At 42.7% G+C, this 17,810-nt stretch overlaps 1 protein-coding gene across 1 annotated transcript in view; it reads left to right on the plus strand.

Annotated features, from left to right (window-relative positions):
• TACR3 (tachykinin receptor 3) overlaps positions 1–17,810 on the plus strand; it is a 1,544,685-nt gene that overhangs the window by 1,304,499 nt on the left and 222,376 nt on the right. Inside the window, exon 4 of the mRNA XM_069630967.1 lies at positions 17,417–17,613. Coding sequence (XP_069487068.1) covers positions 17,417–17,613 — 197 coding nt within the window. The remainder of the gene's footprint in view (positions 1–17,416; positions 17,614–17,810) is intronic.

Consider the following 17,810-nt stretch of genomic DNA (forward strand, 5'->3'; position numbering starts at 1 on the left):
TCAAATGAAGCACAGCCCTGCAACAATACAGAGAAATACAGAGAAACATGCAACATGTTATAGACCAGAGTGGAACTATATTGTTGAGGGAGAATTTTAAGGCTACACTCCTTTTTTTGTTGCCAGATACCTTTGGCAGAGGCAGGAAGGCGTCTAATTGTAATTGGTTATCTATAACACGCTTAATACCCAGAGGTTTCTAAGTGTGGACCCGGGGATCGAACCTGTGTTGCTCTGCGTCCTCTTGCTTCCAAGGCGAGTGGGTTGCCCGTGAATCCTCCCAACAATCTGCAAACCGATGCAGTCAAAAATAAACCTAAAATGCTGAAATCCCCATCAACATTACCAAAAGCAAGCATTGGATTTGCTATTGTGAAAAGGGTTTGAGTGGTGAGTTTGATGATGGCGTGTTTTTTTTTGTAAGGTTTTTACCTTCTTCAAGTGGTAGGGCAGTTGTTATGGATGTTATTTGGTGACACATTTTTGTGTTGTGACAATGAGTGAAATGTTTGATTTTTTGTTTTTAAATTTGTATTTTGGTTTGCAAAACTCTTTAGACAATAAAAGAAAAGATTTAAAACGATAAAAACACATTGATCAATTCATAACAGCATATTAACAATATAAAACATACAATAAATAAAGCTCTACAGTTCACACCTTGGCTACAATATACTTACAATTGCGTAATACAGAATAAACTCAGGCACGTATTCACTTCTCTGCCTTCTCAAATGGCCAGCTCTCAAGCCAAACATTATACATGGTTTTAATAAAGTATGCCAGTGCAATGGTTAGCTCATGATTGTCACCAATCAATAATCATGATTAAAACTCCTCTGATGACAAGAATTCCTTTGTGGGTGCCAGAAAAAGACCGATTGCAAATTTAACACATTTCCCAAGGACAATATTTGAGTACACAGGCATTTTATGATGATATGTAGTCAGGACTCTAAAATGTCCTGCTTCTTCCAGAGACAGCAAGTTATTTGGTCCTTTTCAAGACCCCTTATAGTCCCCCAGGTTTCTAATGCATGAGGCTGGTTCAATATAAAATACAACAATATAAAATGCAAAATGGGATCCAGGAATTGTCTTACATAGCTGGGAACTGTGTCTTATTTCCAAATAGTCTTTGCATATTCCTTTAAAGAGATATAGTTTTAGACACCCTCACATTGTCTCAACCATTCAATTTGGAATAATTTTCGTTTAACTCTGGCTGGGAGGGCCTCATCACACCCCACCTGCTGCAATACTAAATTAAAACATCCTTCGAATAAGTTTAGGGCCATTGATGATCCAACAATTAGACTCTCTTTCGAAATAAAATACCAGAGGATTTAAAATGTTAGGAAGAATCATCAGGTTCTCGGATGATATATGGGAACTAATTGATTGCAAGTCTTACTCCAATCAAATAGCAACTAACAGAGAACATTTTGGAAGACTTAAAAACGCTTTCAATAAAAATCATTTAATGGCCTCCAACTATTTGTCCAATGGGGTTCCACTACTTGCATGCCATAAAGTAAGGCTGGTAGGATTTTTTGTTTATAAAATCTTAGTGCTAAGATCATTGAAAATGGACAAAATGTTTGCTTATTTTTTCAACGGAGTCAAGAGGGTGAGTTTGCTATTCAATTTGGCTAAAGCCTCGTCTCTGCTATAGGAACTAGATATAGTAAACCCAAGATAGCTTATCCATTTGCAGAGCACATGTGTCTGATTATCAATAAACCAGTTACCGCACACTAATCTATTCCCTTTTTTTAATGTACGGATCGCAGTCTTCGCGATATTCAACCTGTGGTTATTTGCCAAAAGGTAACTGTAAGTAGCACTTACATTTTAGACCAATAGTAAAAATCATCAGCAAAGGCAAGGAGACCAAAATGCTTGTGATCAATTTTTGACAGAAACATCTAATTTCTGCTAATGTCTCAACTATGGTCACTAACATAGCAATTAAACAGGCAGGGGGACAGAACACATCCTTGTTTAAGACCTGTCCTGTTGACTACTTCCTGTGTTACCCTCCCTTCCATAACCAACCACACCTTCTTGGAAGTATCACTATGCAAAAGCATAATCACTTCCAGAAGACCAGACAGCAAACCCCAAAGATACAGTTTGTTCCACAAATGGTTCCTATCAATATTGTCAAAGTGAGCGTGGATTTCAAGAAATGCAATGTGAAGATGTCTACTTTCATTCCCCTTTACCTGTCCTTTTAATATTTTTACAATAAGACTGTTTAAAGAAGTTCCTACATACTTCCTGAAACCTTTCTGAAAAGGTAAAGGTTATAGCCTAACCAAACACTTCACACAATCCTCCAGGTATTTATATACTGGTATTTGCTACAATGCACTGCAGGCAAGTGACTGATGTGGAAGAGGAGCACCGTTTCTGGGCTGTGTTTCACCAAGATACCAAGATTCTGTCTTTCACTTACTGCAAAGCTCCCCTTGCTGGACAAAGCGTTTGCTCAAAAGCATTTGAACACAAGTGAAAATTAGGATATTAAGTGGTGGGCAAATGATACGAAATGGAGTTGAGGGTTTACAGCAATCTTCAGGACAGATTGATGAATATCGATACTGCTCTCAAATGAAGCACAGCCTTGCAACAAAACAGAGAAACATGCAATATGTTGTAGACAAGATTGGGAAAGTTTAGTTGAACCTGAAATGTAAGGCTTCACTCCTTTTTTTCTTGGCAGATACCATTGGCAGACATGTGCATTCAGACATAAACCTAAAATACTGAAATCACTATCCACATGACCAAAAGCAAGGTTTGAATTTGCTATAGTGAAACGGGTGTGTGTGGAGAGTGTGAAGATGTCTTTTGGTGACAAATGTTAGTGTATTGACAATGAATCAAATGTTTGATGGTTAAATATATGTAGTGCAGTGGGTGTGAGTGTAAGCTTTGTTTAGTAAAGATGAGTTGTTTTTATTTTTTATTTTGATTTAAGGAGCATGTTTGGTTTACATAAACCTTATGCTCCACAAAGAACAAATGTAAAAACAGATACACATTAATAAAACCAAATGGCATCATTATAAAAATGAAATATATGCATATTCAAATATTACATTACAAGTTCATATTCCACACATACTGCATTGTTAATGTATATAATTCATCAATATCATAAAATGAGAAAAGGTTATACCTGTATCTAAGCTACCTTATAATTGTAACAATGTTTAAATTCATAATTTACAGTAGTCAGGCAGAACATCACTTAGTAGACACTTTAGTGGAGAAATTAGATAACATTGATTGCACGGTTTTCCAGTATTCAACAATTGCCAGGTTTAGTTCCACTTGAAAACCACTCATACAACGTGACCAGAAAGCATCCCTTTCTAATGATTGTTCACAATGAACAAAACAAAGAAAGATTTTCAATCTAAAAGCCTTGAGCAAAGGACAGAATATATAAAGATGTATCAGAGTTTCAATGGCTTCCAGTGTAGCACATGAACAACATATGCGCTGGCTACATTTTTACATATTTTTTATTTGCATTTGTTCAGCACACTAAACCCGAGGGCATCAAGGCGCTCGTTACATAGAGACATAGCAAAATGTATCACATTTGGAAAGTACATTGGACATCAAATAGGCTGATGATGATGATGATAGGTTATTTATAACATGCTTACTACTCAGAGGTTTCTAAACGCAGAACTGGGGATCGGACCTGTGTTGCTTATTGTCGTCTTGCTTCCAAGGCGAACACATTGCTGTTGACCTATCCTCCTGAGGGGCAAGAGGTAAGTTTGCAGAAAAGAGTAAAGTCTTAAGGTGTTTCCAGGAAACCCAGTAGGATTGTTCATATCTCAGTGACAAAGGTAAAGAGTCCCAATTCTTGGAGGCAATGACCGGGAAGCTGGTCCCCCCTGATCTGTTTTTCCTGAAATTTGGGATAGTAAGTTGGTGAGAGTAAGAGGAGTGGGTGGGTCTGTTTGATTAGGTTTTGGTGAATTTCTGGGAGAGATACCTTGGTGGTGTGTTAGAGAGACATTTGTGCGTGAGAGCTAAGGATTTAAAGATGATGAGCTTGTGGATCTGTAGCCAGTGTGCGCCTCTTCTTGCGGTGAGATATGTTTGCACTTTGGGATGTTGAGTGCCACCCTGGATGCATCATTTTGAATGAACTGAAATGTGTTAATGTTGTGCAAAGATGTCCCTGCAAATAAGGCATTGAAATAATCCAGCCTCAATCCTATGAGCGCTCTAGCAATGGTGACAGAGATTTCAGCGTTCAGGAAGGGTCTGCACGCATTAATTTGTTTGTAGGTGTGTTCTGCAGGCAAGGCAAATGCATTGACCTGCCTATATAAGGAGAGGGTAGCGTCAAGGTAGACACCCAAGGTCTTGTCATTGCTGAAATCCTGGATGGTGATGCTGTCTATGGTGAAATATTTATAGGATTGGTTAAGCTTGCTACGTGAATTGGGAAGCCAACCACTAGAATTTCTGTCTTTTCGATCTACATGCAATCGAGCCCCGAACACTTTATGAGTTTCTAACTGGTTTGGTCTCAATCTACAAAACAGATGACATGCATCTCATCCTGAGATAGGTTTAGATAAGGTTGTACATTATTTTTTTTGTATCGCTTTATTGGTATTTTTCAACACATACTGCACATATGTGCTAACATACATTTAACTGCAAAAAGAAAAATAGAAACAGCACAGTGGAGCAGATAGCATCTTTCCCAATCTCAATATGTCTATGCATTACAGTCAGAAATACATTACCACCTTATAATTTATATCATGAGGATAAAGTGGCTGAGCATCAAGCTGTTATTTCCATATTTAATCCCCTTTCACTTCGAGTAGCCCCATGTAGCATTTCGTCCTTCAGTCTGCAGATTCTTAGAGGAAATGTCAGGTTCTTTCTTGCAGCGTTTCAGTTTGGGCAATCAGGTAGTGAATATATTGTCCCCATATGTCTCTAGGTTTAGCCTGGGGGTGCGTCAATTTGCTATATCCTGTCTCCATATCATTGCAATACAAGATATCCGCCCGCCATGCCGGACAACACCATGCTAAATGTAAAAAAATCAGCTGGTGTGGTGCTGCATCTAGCCTGTCTCTCAAAGACTTCTGGAAAGAATCTATGCAGTGAAACTGGTGTGTAATAGAACTGGTGTAAGTATTTGAAGTGAATCAATTAAAATTTGGCGATGAGCGCCTCATGTTTTGTCTCTGCACAGCAATGGCTCAACGTCTGCTCTGATATCATGCTTTACAGTGATGCTTTCCATTTCTCTCGGGAGGAGGTACCTGCTTTCATTTTGTCTTTAAGGCACATGCCATACATAGTCAAGTATCGGAACCACCTAGGGAAGGTCAAGTATACCTGTTTTATGGAATGTTTTGTAACCTAAAATAAAGAAATATGTCCAAGGGTGTGTGTTCCCCCCTATTCTGCATCTCTTCCAATGTCATAAATTGGCCATTCGGGAAGTAGTTACATTCACTCGCTTCATGTAGGTAACATAGATTTTTTTCACTAGTCAATACGATTCCCGGTATATAGATGACCGTTATTTCTGGGGAGTAAATGACCTCACCTTTGGATTTCTGCTCTATTCGGGTCCACACCCTGCAGGTTAGTTCCACCATATTATTTACTCTGGATGTTTTATCAGGTGCCATCAAAAGAACTGACTGCAAAAGGAATGGTGCGGCCAGTGCTCTCTCCACCTTGACATGTCTTCTATCTACTTCGTCCCGTACCAATAGAGGGGGGACCCTGCTTGAGCCACTTCATAATAAGCTTCAAAGTCTGGTAGCGCCAACCCCCCCCCTCATTTAATGACGCAGCCAACTTCCCCCACGAAATTCTAGCCTGCTTCCCTGCCGAAATCAACCGCAGTATCACAGATCTTGAAAATATTCACTGGGTAACGTCATACGAACATTAAGGAACACATATAGAAACCGTGGTAGCAGCACCATTTTAACTAAGGAAATCCTCCCATGGAGGTTAAGTGGTACAGAAATCCACCTGTCCATCGTTAGTTTAGCCTGTTTCATTACTCTCTGGTAGTTATACTTTATAAGTCTGCTGGAGCCCAGGCAATATTTATCCCCAAATATCGAGTGAAGTCTCCATGCTACTGAAACCCCCACCTGTCTACTTCGCATTCAGCAGTGTCTGTTAATGGGAAAGGACCAATTGCGCAGCATTAATTGTTAGCCCAGAGAAGTCCCCAAATGCCAGTACATCCCGCATGATCGGGTCAAGATACAAAGAGGACCATATGTTCAGCATAAATGTGTATTCCTCTGTGGCGTTCCCTGATCAACTCAACTAGCGGCTCTATCGCCAACATAAATAACAATGGGGTTAAGGGGGCTCCCTGCTGCATGCCCCTTTTCAACATTATAGAAGGGGTATGATATGATATGATATGGCATTTGTAACGCGCCTACACACAGGTGTTTCAAGGCACGACGAGGCAGGGAGGGGGAACAAAGGGAAGACAGACAACAATTTTACTAGGCCAGGTGTCATTCAGATCGCGCAAGTGCATGGGTAGAGGGGAAGGGAAAAGTGCAAGGGGAAAGGGAGAGGGGAAAGTGCAGTACAGGGGTAGTAGAATAACACGAAAAATAATAAGCGCCAGCTGGTGGCAAGTGCAAGGTAAGTGCAGACAAGTGCTGGGAAGGGGGGCTGTAGGGATACAGAGACAGTCCAGCAGTGCAGGGGTTGCCAGGGAGGCAGTGCAAGGGGCGAGTGGCTGGGCCAAGGACCAGGATCGGTGAGAGTGGCCCAGTTGCTGATTCAGTGCAATTTCAGTCAGGAATTTAGCAGGGGAGAGGGGGAGAGAAAGCAGAAGCAACGAGGAAGGTTTTGAGGTGCTTCCGGAACCGGAGATGGTTCTCCTCAAGTAAGCTGATTGTTCACCCTAACCCTGGTGCTGGGCAATGTATACAACAGCGAGACTAAATATATAAATTGGTCCCCCATTCAGATCCTGCCTAGTATTGAAAAAAGGGCCATTCCACTCAAACACCTTAGTGGCATCTAGAAGGGCCGTCATGATTAAATCAGTCATCCTGCTGTATCGCTGACATCAACGCAAACATCCTACGTAATCTATATGAGGTGGAACGTCCTGGTATAAACCCGATTGATCTGCTTTCACTAACCTATGCATCAGTGGTGTCAATCTATATCCCAATATTTTGGCAAGAATCTTGTTTTCCAGATTGATAAAGAATATAGGTCAATAGGAAGAGCAATCATCTGCAGCTTTGTATAGTTTTAATAGCACCTCCACCGCCGCCTCACTCATGGAATCTGGTAATCGGCCATCCTTCAAACTTTGGCAGTACACATGGAGTAGTTGAGGAGCCAATTTACCGGGAAAGTGTTTATAAAATTCAGCTCTTTAACCATCCAGGCCAGGTGTTTCCCAGATGGGAGAGTTAATAGCTAACAGCACTTCTTCTAATGACAAGGAACGGCCCAACCACTGTCTTTCCGCATCTGTGCACCAATGTAATGCTAGTTGGTCTAAGTCATTATTCACCTCTTTTTGGGGAACCTGTATCTGGGAAGGTTACCACGTTCTTTCATCGTCAGGCATTTCAAAGCCTGCAGTTTAAACGTGTTTGCTAGTTCATCACATTTTTGTGGGGATGGTGGGAAAGGGTAGATTAGTGGTTGGGTGGGTTGGGTATAGGTAAAGGTAGGTGCAGTACGGGGCGATTGGGGTGCCAGCCACCCCCAAAAAATAAATATGATGAACTGTCAAACACGTTTAAATTGCAGGCTTTGAAATGCCTGACGATGAAATGACAGAGAACCCTGCGAAGGGTACAGTTGACCATAAAGCCTGCAAAATTCCTGAACTATCTCTGAGGCTGGAAACCTCTCTACCCCTTGTTCATCCCTTATTGATAAAATCTGTTTTTTGGACCCATCTAATCTTGCAGCGCTTGCCAAAAGTCTACCCGGGTGCTGCCCCTCACCGTACTGCCGCACTGCTGTTTTCCCCACGAGAAATGCCACTTCACTATGCACTAAAACTCTCAATACCTGCAGTTCCTTTTTTAACCTCTACCTGCTCTGTCAGTGTTTGTGTAGCAGTCGCTGTTTGTAACCTTTCGTAAGTGGGCCTCAGTGTCTGCAAGTTGACTGCGAATTTGCTTCAGCATTCTGGCTTATTTTGAAATACACGTCCCTCGATTATACATTTAAAACTCTCCCATAATGTCACATGCGACTCTATCGACCCAACATTCTTAAGAATAGGATCTACAAGATATGTGTAGCAACTGGTTGGAAGTAGCCTGATGTGCCACCACTGGCCCCAATGGACATGAGAGGCATTATTAATAATACGTGATTAAGCCTATGGGAAATACTAACTCGGATGCCATTGCACTTGTCAGAAACTCCCCCAGTGCCTTTGAATAGGGTCACGGTGTAGTTAATGGATGTTGCAGTGCTTAACTATTGTCAACATGTTGTGAAAACTGTGGGTTGTATTTACCAGCCACTTCAGGAGGCCTTTCCAAGAGGAGCAGCCACACCTTGCCAAAGAGTCCATCCTGGAGACAGGTTCTTAATATGGACCTGCATGAAGAAGAATTGGCAGGATGTTGACTGGACGAGTCCCCGGAAAGTGCTACTCACTATTACGGCTGCATTATAATGCAGAGCTGTTTCAGCCTGGATGCACCTGACACACTGTCAACCCAAAGCACAACTGGACCTCTCAAGAGATGGTGATGTTAATTCTGTTATGATTGTTGCTTCGTGGTTTTCTAATCCTTTTGCTTTGCTGGGATTCTGAGAAGTAAGCATACTTACCAAAACTCTGTATCAGGGAAAATAACCAAAAGGAGGGGGAGGAGAGGTATTCATTCGCAGGTAATCATGTCGAGATCACAATTTGGCCATATTGGAGCATAAAAAATGTTTTATTCTGTCAGGGTGGGACATGTGACACCTATTTGTGGTTGCAGGAGTGTGGATAGGCTATTCCCTAAGGTTTATCTATTGTGCTAAGGAATGTACACATGGGGAGGTTCTGTCTAGATGCAGAGCATTGGTGGAATTGGACCCTTAAGATTGTGAGAGAGAGTTAATTACTAAGGCAGCACCACATTCAAAATGGCCACACAGTGCAAAAACACCCCCAAGACTAAACCCACTAAGTCTGTGGCAAAAGTGAAAGAAGTAGCGATTCCAAGACAAATGTTATGGAATACTCTGGTAAAAATGTCAATTTTGAGGGTCTACACAACACGTGCACAGCAAAATTGTTCAATGGTTGACAGACAGCTCGAGGGCCAGATAAAATCACTACAGTAGTCACACCAGGAATGTCGTCATCCATTAAAGAATGTCAAACATCAAGAAACCAGCGTTTTAACTTGATAATGGGAGTGCATACGAAGTTAAATAAAGAGTTACATAAAGAGAGACAGTGCATCAATGAAAAGCAAACAGACTGTACATATATGTAATGCCTTTCAGAAAAAAGCTCAGATATGCACAGTCCTGCAGAAGGTGTTGTTCCATGTTGATAACTCAAACGCACTAGCAATACATCCACAGATGAATATTGAAATGTGCGCAATGGAACAGTTCCATAAAAATGAACAGTGTTAAATTCAATGCTTGGATCAGGGCGTTTTGTTTTACCAATTCCAAACTTTCAGGTGACATTCCATTTTCCCAATGGCTTGGCAAGTACAGCAGTCAGACTTGCCGAGTAGAGAGACATGTTATCCAGCGGAAAGCGAAGTTGGAGGAGCCTAGAGGGCCAGATCTCTGATAGACGTACTTCTGTGTACTTACCATGGAAATACAAATTGAGAAAAGTTGGGCAAACTAGAAAAATGCTATGTTAGGGTACTGGCTCTCATCTCACCTGCATAGATGCAAGCATAGGAAAGTTGAAGGTAATAAAAAATCTGAACAGCATTACACAAAAATGTTCAACAAGTCTCATATGCAATATCACATATACAGGCAAGAAGATTGAGCGTTAATATCACCTTTGAAGAAATGCAAGACTACCTGCAAGACTCCCTGAACAATATACAATGTGTTTCAACATTCTGAGATGACATCATCCACCTGTACTGCCTGGGCACTGAATGAAGGTGCAGGGGTGCTGACGAAGCTGTGACGATGGAAAATAACTTGGACGTGTATCAGATGGTGGTGCGACTTTAAGGAAGGAGAGTGTTAATACAGCACATGGATTGGTCTGTGCATGGACTGGATCTTGTGGCTGAGACAACCTCCACAATTGCATTGAATGGAGAAAGTAAAAACTGGACAGGCAATGACTGTTTTTGGCATTCTGGGAAGGATCTGGCAAAGGAGTGAGGCCAGATCGTAATCATATGTTCTTTTTGATTGACACTTGGATGCACCCAGAGAGGACCTCAAAAGAGAGAGAGAGAGAGAGAGAGAGAGAGGGAGAGAGATAAAGGCACAGAGAGACACAGAGGAACAGACAGCGAGAGAAAGAAAGAGACACATATATATTATTTGGACACTAAAGGCTGACTCATGTTCATACTTCTTTTCAAGGCCACTTTGCTTCTTCTGGCTCTCCATCTGTATCATTCTGTACAGCCTTCTTTGGTACAGGTGAGATGTTGGTATTTGAAAGTACTCAGCTCATTGTTGTGGGGACCTCCACTTGTTACAAGTGCCTTTTGTCTGCATCCATATCTAAGAATGGTATCTTTCCAGTGCTGTCTAGTTGTCTACTATGCCACCTACAAGATTCAAAGATGTCTGGTCCCCCTAAAGGCACATTTTGGGAAAGCCATAATTGCAGAGATAAGAATTACTATTGATGTGTAATATATCTAGAGAGAGATCGTTTTGTTTGTCTTGTTTTGGCACACATACAGTTTTATTTTGGCATTGATGTGGCATTTATCACCTCAGCCATAGATAGGTATTCGGTATTTATTCTACATCCGTATCTTCCAAGAAAAGTTCTGATGTTTGGATGAAGGGCTTGTTAGAATTCATGTGAAGGGACATAACTCTTCTTGCTTTGTCAGGTCGTGAAAGGGCAGGTGAGTGTTGAGTTTACAGCCATCTACTTTCAGCAGCAAGTGAACACTGTCAGAATTCACATTTATCTATAAGAGTTGGGTACCACTTTCCCCAGATGTATCAGAAGCTAATTCCCCCAAACCTCCAAAAGTAGATATTGACATTTTTAACAATGATCATGATGACAGACGTTGTGTGTCTCGATACATCCACACAACATAGTGTCTTTGCCAAACTGCTTTTAAAAGGGTGAGGAGCAGATGAAAGTGCCACGTGCATGCTCTGACCTGGACTGTGTGCTTGCTGGACAGAACCCTGGCACTTGATCATTTAGCCATCTGGGGTGTTCTGTGAAATGGGACTTCATGTCTGCTGCTAGCAGGGTGCTGCCCTCCTCCTCTACTGCGCCCCCCTGACCCCCACTGCCACCCCACTTGCTGCCTGCAGCCAGAGTGCTTCTGTAAATGGATCAGGACCAGTCTTGAGTCGGAAGTGAGCAAATGGAAACCCTTCTCTCGATGGCTAACACAGTATCATGTGCCTGAACGGGTGGCTTCTCCAGCAGCTATCGCACTCATGCAAATAATTTACACACTGACTGGTTTGTGGCAAGCTCACTGTGCAGCTCCTTCTGTGGAAAAAAAGAAAATATGTGCTCAGGATTTTGTCAAAGCGAGTCCCCGCCAGCAGATTTGCCAAAGGGAATAGAGTGCAGCTCTTGGTGGCTGCATTTATCCATATGAACAGAGTTGTTGGATGTGTCACTTCATTCCTGTGAACATGTGTAACAACTGCCAGGCCCTGGGGGCTGGAGAATAACAGCCCTAGAATGAAGAGAATCAGTGCCCTGCCCTCACAGGAGCCAGACGGATTGCAGTAGCAGTGTTGTAACATTGGTTTAGCTTCATGTTTCTGCAGTGTAAGGTCCATGCTTGAAAGCTTAGTTCCATCAATTCATTTCCCACCAATTCTGCAGTTCCTCAGCCCCTGGCCCACCACTGCATAATGTTTTCTCACGCTAACTAGCATGTTTGAGAAGGTTCACAAACTAAGGAGCTTATCTGGGCAGTATTTTTTCCTGTTTGAATGGCTGCCTTAGCTTAACATTGCCACATTATAGCCTATGGGTGGGAATTCTACCCCACTGTAAAGGGTTGGCCACATTTACTGTTCTTCAGATAAAGGTAAGCACATTTGGCTTCACTGCAAGTGAGGTGAAAATGGGGACCAGGGGTTATTTCCCAAAGCTGCTATTTTTGCCACTCTGTCTGATTATTGACATGGAGGGTAACTCATGGAAGAAATACCCTAATAACCTAGACCGGTAATCCTGAGGAAATAGGGAAATTACAGATATTGGAAACAGTAATCGATGGTAGTAATATTAGCACCGTTAGCATCGCCAAACAGGTAATGAGGTCCAATATCTCAGTGCTACATCTCATAAACTGTGCCACCTCTGCCAGTTTTGGATTACATTTTTGATATGCACTAAAGCTCCCAAGGAGTCATAAATAATGAACAGAATGCCAGATGTGCATGTGTTTTTCACTAATGACCTCTCTGTAACAATTGCTTTACCTGTAGCCACAGAAACTGCAACTCTAACAGGAACGGCGGTGCCTAGCTGATAGCTTTTGCTGACACTTTGACCTGTTTTGAAGAAAACCTTCTGTGCAAGCCTCTAAGTGCTAAAATCAGTTCAAACACTGGTAGCTAATAGACGCTCCCACACAACTCACCTGTGAGTCCCTGCTCTGCTGACTCTAGCTCCGAGATGTACAGTTGCTCATGCACGTGTTAAACTACTCTTTAATACAGCTCACGTGAGTAGAAGGCTGTTTCAGCCTCTGCCATTGGCTGAAAGACATATTGGGACTTCAACTCCCAGAAGCACCAACATCCCTCTTAAAGGAACGTCAGGCGCTTCAGCGCCGGCGCTTCTGGGCCAAGCCGGTCTTCCGCCGGTCCTCGCCGTCCACTGCGTCCGGTGCACAACACGCTGCCCAGGAACCACAGCTAATTAAAAACAACCATAGGGCAACTATCCTTTGATACAGCTGCTACCATATTGCGCAACTACCAAAACACAAAGCTCACCAAAGCTGCCTGTCACTCAATCCTCGAAAGAATTAGTCCTGACACAAAAATTACTGCCACAGAATCGCTGGCAATTAAGAGACATGAAAAAAGAACATCACAGACCTTCATCAATAAGAAAGTGCCCTCCCAACCTCCCCCAGATCTAAAGATCTGTCTTCTCAATGCTCCCTCAACAAACACGCTTTTAGCGTTCATGATAAGATATCTGTGGAAAATATCGATATCATGTGTATCACTGAGACCTGGCTAAAAGAGCCTGTCGGCCCCACCTGCGACCTAGCGGTCCCCGAGGGCTACACCATATACTACACCAACAGAGAATCAGCACAAGAGGGTGGTGTGGCAGTTATTGCCAAAGACACCATTCAAATGTTCCCGACTAAAATACAATGCGATGGTACTGAAATCCTCCACCTTAAACACCTCCAAACCAATAATAGTAGTCTCAACTTAATTGTTGTTTACAGACCACCTACAGACCACCTACCTCCATTTCCAACTTTAATGAAGAAATAACACACCAACTCAACATGATTAAAGGACCCAACACCCCACTCTACTCCTAGGAGATCTCAATCGGTGGCTGGGAGACCCCAAAGACAAAGAGGCCATTAAACTGGAGAAATTCTTGAATAACATAGACTATCAAGTGATGAACACCGATCCCACCATGGACAATGGTCATCTACTAGATTGGGTTGTTACCAAGAACCTCCTATCCCAAGACTATAAAACTGACGCATGAATATGGTCGGACCACTACAGTGTGACCTTCCATATCTACCCCCCACTCAAAAACCCAAACCTCCCAACCACCCTGTTAGAAAATCCCTGCGGAGTTATAAAAACATCAGCAAAGAGCATCTGATGCAATGTCTAGACACATTTGAAACACAGGAAAATAATGAAGACACATGCAAGGCCATCCTATCAAACTTACTTAGCCACCTACAGGCCCTAGTGGGCCTAGAAGCTCCACTCCTAACCAAAACCTCTAGGCCTAAGGACAAAAAACAAGAGTGGTTCAAAGAGGAACTCCTTGAACAGAAAAAACCCAAAAGAAAAAGGGGAAATGAGTGGAAAAAAGAACCCACACCGGACAAGAAAACACTTTGGAAAATCAGTGAGAAAACCTATAAAGAAATGATAATTGAGGCAAAAAAGAACTACTATGACAAACAGATCTCAGAGGCAGCCAACTCCACCAGCAAACTCTTCAATATATTGGGGGTCATTACAACCCAGGCGTTAAGGGGTTAACGGCGCCGTAAAAGGTTGCGGCACCGTTAACCCCTTAACGCCTTACTACGAGGTCCCTTTGCGGCTCCTGACCTTAACGGCTGGTCTGGACCAGCCGTTAAGGTAGGGACCCGCAAAGGGACCTTGAAGGTAATTATGGTACCGCAATTTGCGGTACCGTAAATACCGCCTTCCCCTTTCCCATTGAGCCCTATGGGGCAAAAATGTGAATGGGGAAGGGCCAATGGTAAATGGGGAATTACCGCCCGCCAACCTTGGAATGGGGTGGTAATTCCCCATTTCACCATGGCGGAATCGTTAAGTTACCGGCGTTAACCATGGCACTAATAGCGCCATTGGTTAACGCCAGGGTTGTAATGAGGGCCATTGAAATCTATTGATAAACCAAAAGGCATCACCCCCACATTCTCCCCCACCCAAGAAGAATGTGACGCAACTCCGATAGCATTTTTTAACAAAATTGATAAGGCCAGGAATATTATAGCCAAATCCCAAGCGGCTACCAAGTCACCGACTCAAGATTTACCAGAGGAACTTACTCACCAAGCGACCCTATTTAGGTTCAAGCCCATTACTGCCAACAACATGATAAAAGCCCTGGCATCCATGAAACCCACCACTTGCGCCGAAAACCTACACCCGGCCAGCATCATCTAAGAGCACCGTGACATCTTTGCACCAGTCTTAACCAAAGTGATAAACTCATCTTTCCGCGATCAAATCGTGCCTAAAAGTATAAAAAGGGTAACAGTCACCCCCCTTGTTAAAAAAACAAATCTAGACCAAAGGGACCCAAACAACCTAAGGCCCATAACCAATTGCAACTTTATACTTAAAATAATGGACAAGATTGCCACCACACAGCTCCAATAACACGTAGAAAGCTCAGACCTCCTCCACCACCAACAGTCTGGATTTCGACCAGCGCATAGCACAGAAACAGCTATGATGGATCTACAGACTAAGATGCTCAACATCATTGATCAGGGGAAAGCCGGCTTGCTCATTCTCTTGGACCTGAGTGCTGCTTTCGGCCTATTAGATCACAACCTTCTCAAGACAGCGCCTAAAAAAACAGCAAACTGCTCAGATGAAGCAATAAACTGGATCATGTCTTTCCTACAAAACAGAACATCAAGAGTTCATTGAGGAAACCTATTCTCAATAGAAAAAGAAATCACTTGTGGAGTCCCACAGGGTGCCAGCATGTCCCCACTCCTGTTTAACCTATACCTTTTTCTCTGCATAGTCCTCGACAACATCAACAGCTTCTTTACCAATTACGCTGACGACACTCAGCTGGTAATTGAGTGGAGACCATCAAAAGGACAACAAAAAGCTAAGCCTAGTTTATAACGTGGTAGAGCAATGGATGGACCAAAATTGGAAGTGCTTAAACGGCAACAAAACAGAGTTTATGGTCTTTGGATGCAATCTTGTCTAAGCTCCATCCTGCATACAACACCTTCACCAGCAAAACTACCCAAATTAAGGTCCTAAACAAGGTTAAAACCTTGGGGATGATGCTAGAAGCATCCCTGGGATCAGATGCCCAAACCCTTTACGTTAAAAAAACGTGCTCATACCACCTGCACCTACTAAAAGCCGTAAGACCCTACTTATCTGAGGAAAATAGCGCCACGGTCGCAAGAGCTACCATCTTAACTCGCCTAGACTATGGCAATGCCCTAATTCTAGGATCTAATAAAAACTGCTACCACAGCTACCAAGTTCTGCAAAACAATGCAGTGAGAATCATTAAGCAAAAAAACAGGAATCAGCACATCAGCGAAGCCAGGAAGGAACTTCACTGGCTAAAAATTGAAGAGAGAGTCCAATTTAAATCCCTCACGCTCACGCATAGATGTATTTTTGGCAAAGCCCCTGCATACCTGAAAACTAAAATCATTCCTTACAAACCTACGAGAGAGCTAAGATCAGCCGAACAAGGTCTGATTGTGGTAGCTCCTTTCAGACTCACAAACGGGGCAGGTAAATCCCTCCCTATAACCGCAGCAGACCTTCGGAACAACCTCCCTGGCCAGTTAAGAATGGAAGCCAATTACCAAAGCTTTCGCAAACAACTGAAAACCCACATCTTCAAGTAATACATATACTACAATCTGCCCACCTACCTATGCAGCTCTAATGTCTCTTGCTACGTGCCTTATTGTCTTACTATTTGTCTTTGTGTTCTTGTCTCTGCGCCCCAAAGCTCGAGAGCTACTGGTGGATATAAATAAATAAATAAATCTACTTTTTTTCAGAAGCTCCATGTTTTAATACACATTCCGAGGAGTAAAATGTATGTTTCCTTTTTGAATATTTTGATTGAGCCACGTTGTTGTTGTATCTTTATTTTGCCTGCTGATTGGCTCTTGATTTCTCCGTCCCTAACCCAATGCTGCCGGAGTTGATGCCTCAGGCTGCTCAGCTGCACCGTCATGAGAAAACGCATCTGCATGCCGGCTTTAGGTATACCTGTAGCAGCTCATCCATATTATATGTATTCAGAAGTAATACTTTTCAGCATCCCTCATACCATGTGCCAATATTATAGGATTATGTGAATACTGAGAGAAGAAAATACTGACTACATATTTTTTTTCGATTCCAGCAATTATATGTGGGGGAGACCCCTGCAGCCCCTCATACTCCCGTCCAAAATTATTTCCCCTTACCATCCCCTCATGTATAATTGCTTCCGGAAATCGAAGAAAAAAAAACGAGGCATTTTTGTAGTTGGTATTTGTGCAGTGGCAATAAAAGAGTGACACCGGAGTATATGGCTAGTGGCACTAACATAAACTGTACGGGTATTGAAGACGTTCTGATGGAAAACAGAATTGTGCAATGCAAGCACACATTGTCATGAATAATATGTGTTTTTCTGTAGGCCAATATGAACTATATCAGAGTTACTGTGTACAGATGCCATGTTACTAGCATGTATAACACATTCTCTTCCTTGCAGGTGGTAAAGATGATGATTGTTGTCGTAGTGACGTTTGCCATATGCTGGCTTCCTTACCACGTCTACTTCATAGTAAGTGCCTTGAACAAACAGGTGAACCGATGGAAGTACATCCAGCAGATCTACCTGGCCAGTTTTTGGCTGGCCATGAGCTCCACCATGTACAACCCCATCATCTACTGCTGCCTCAACAGAAGGTAAGAAGCGCGCTAGTAGTCCCCTGCTCCACTTCCGCCCCACTCCTTCCACCCATCACCTACTGCTGCCTCAACAGAAGGTCAGAAGCGCGCTAGTAGTCCCCTGCTCCACTTCCGCCCCACTCCTTCCATCCCATCACCTACTGCTGCCTCAAGAGAAGGTAAGACGCGCGCTAGTAGTCCCCTGCTCCACTTCC

The sequence above is a fragment of the Ambystoma mexicanum genome, chromosome 6q (genome assembly GCF_040938575.1).
Source record: "Ambystoma mexicanum isolate Mex_15411 chromosome 6q, UKY_AmexF1_1, whole genome shotgun sequence".
Classification (NCBI taxonomy): domain Eukaryota; kingdom Metazoa; phylum Chordata; class Amphibia; order Caudata; family Ambystomatidae; genus Ambystoma; species Ambystoma mexicanum.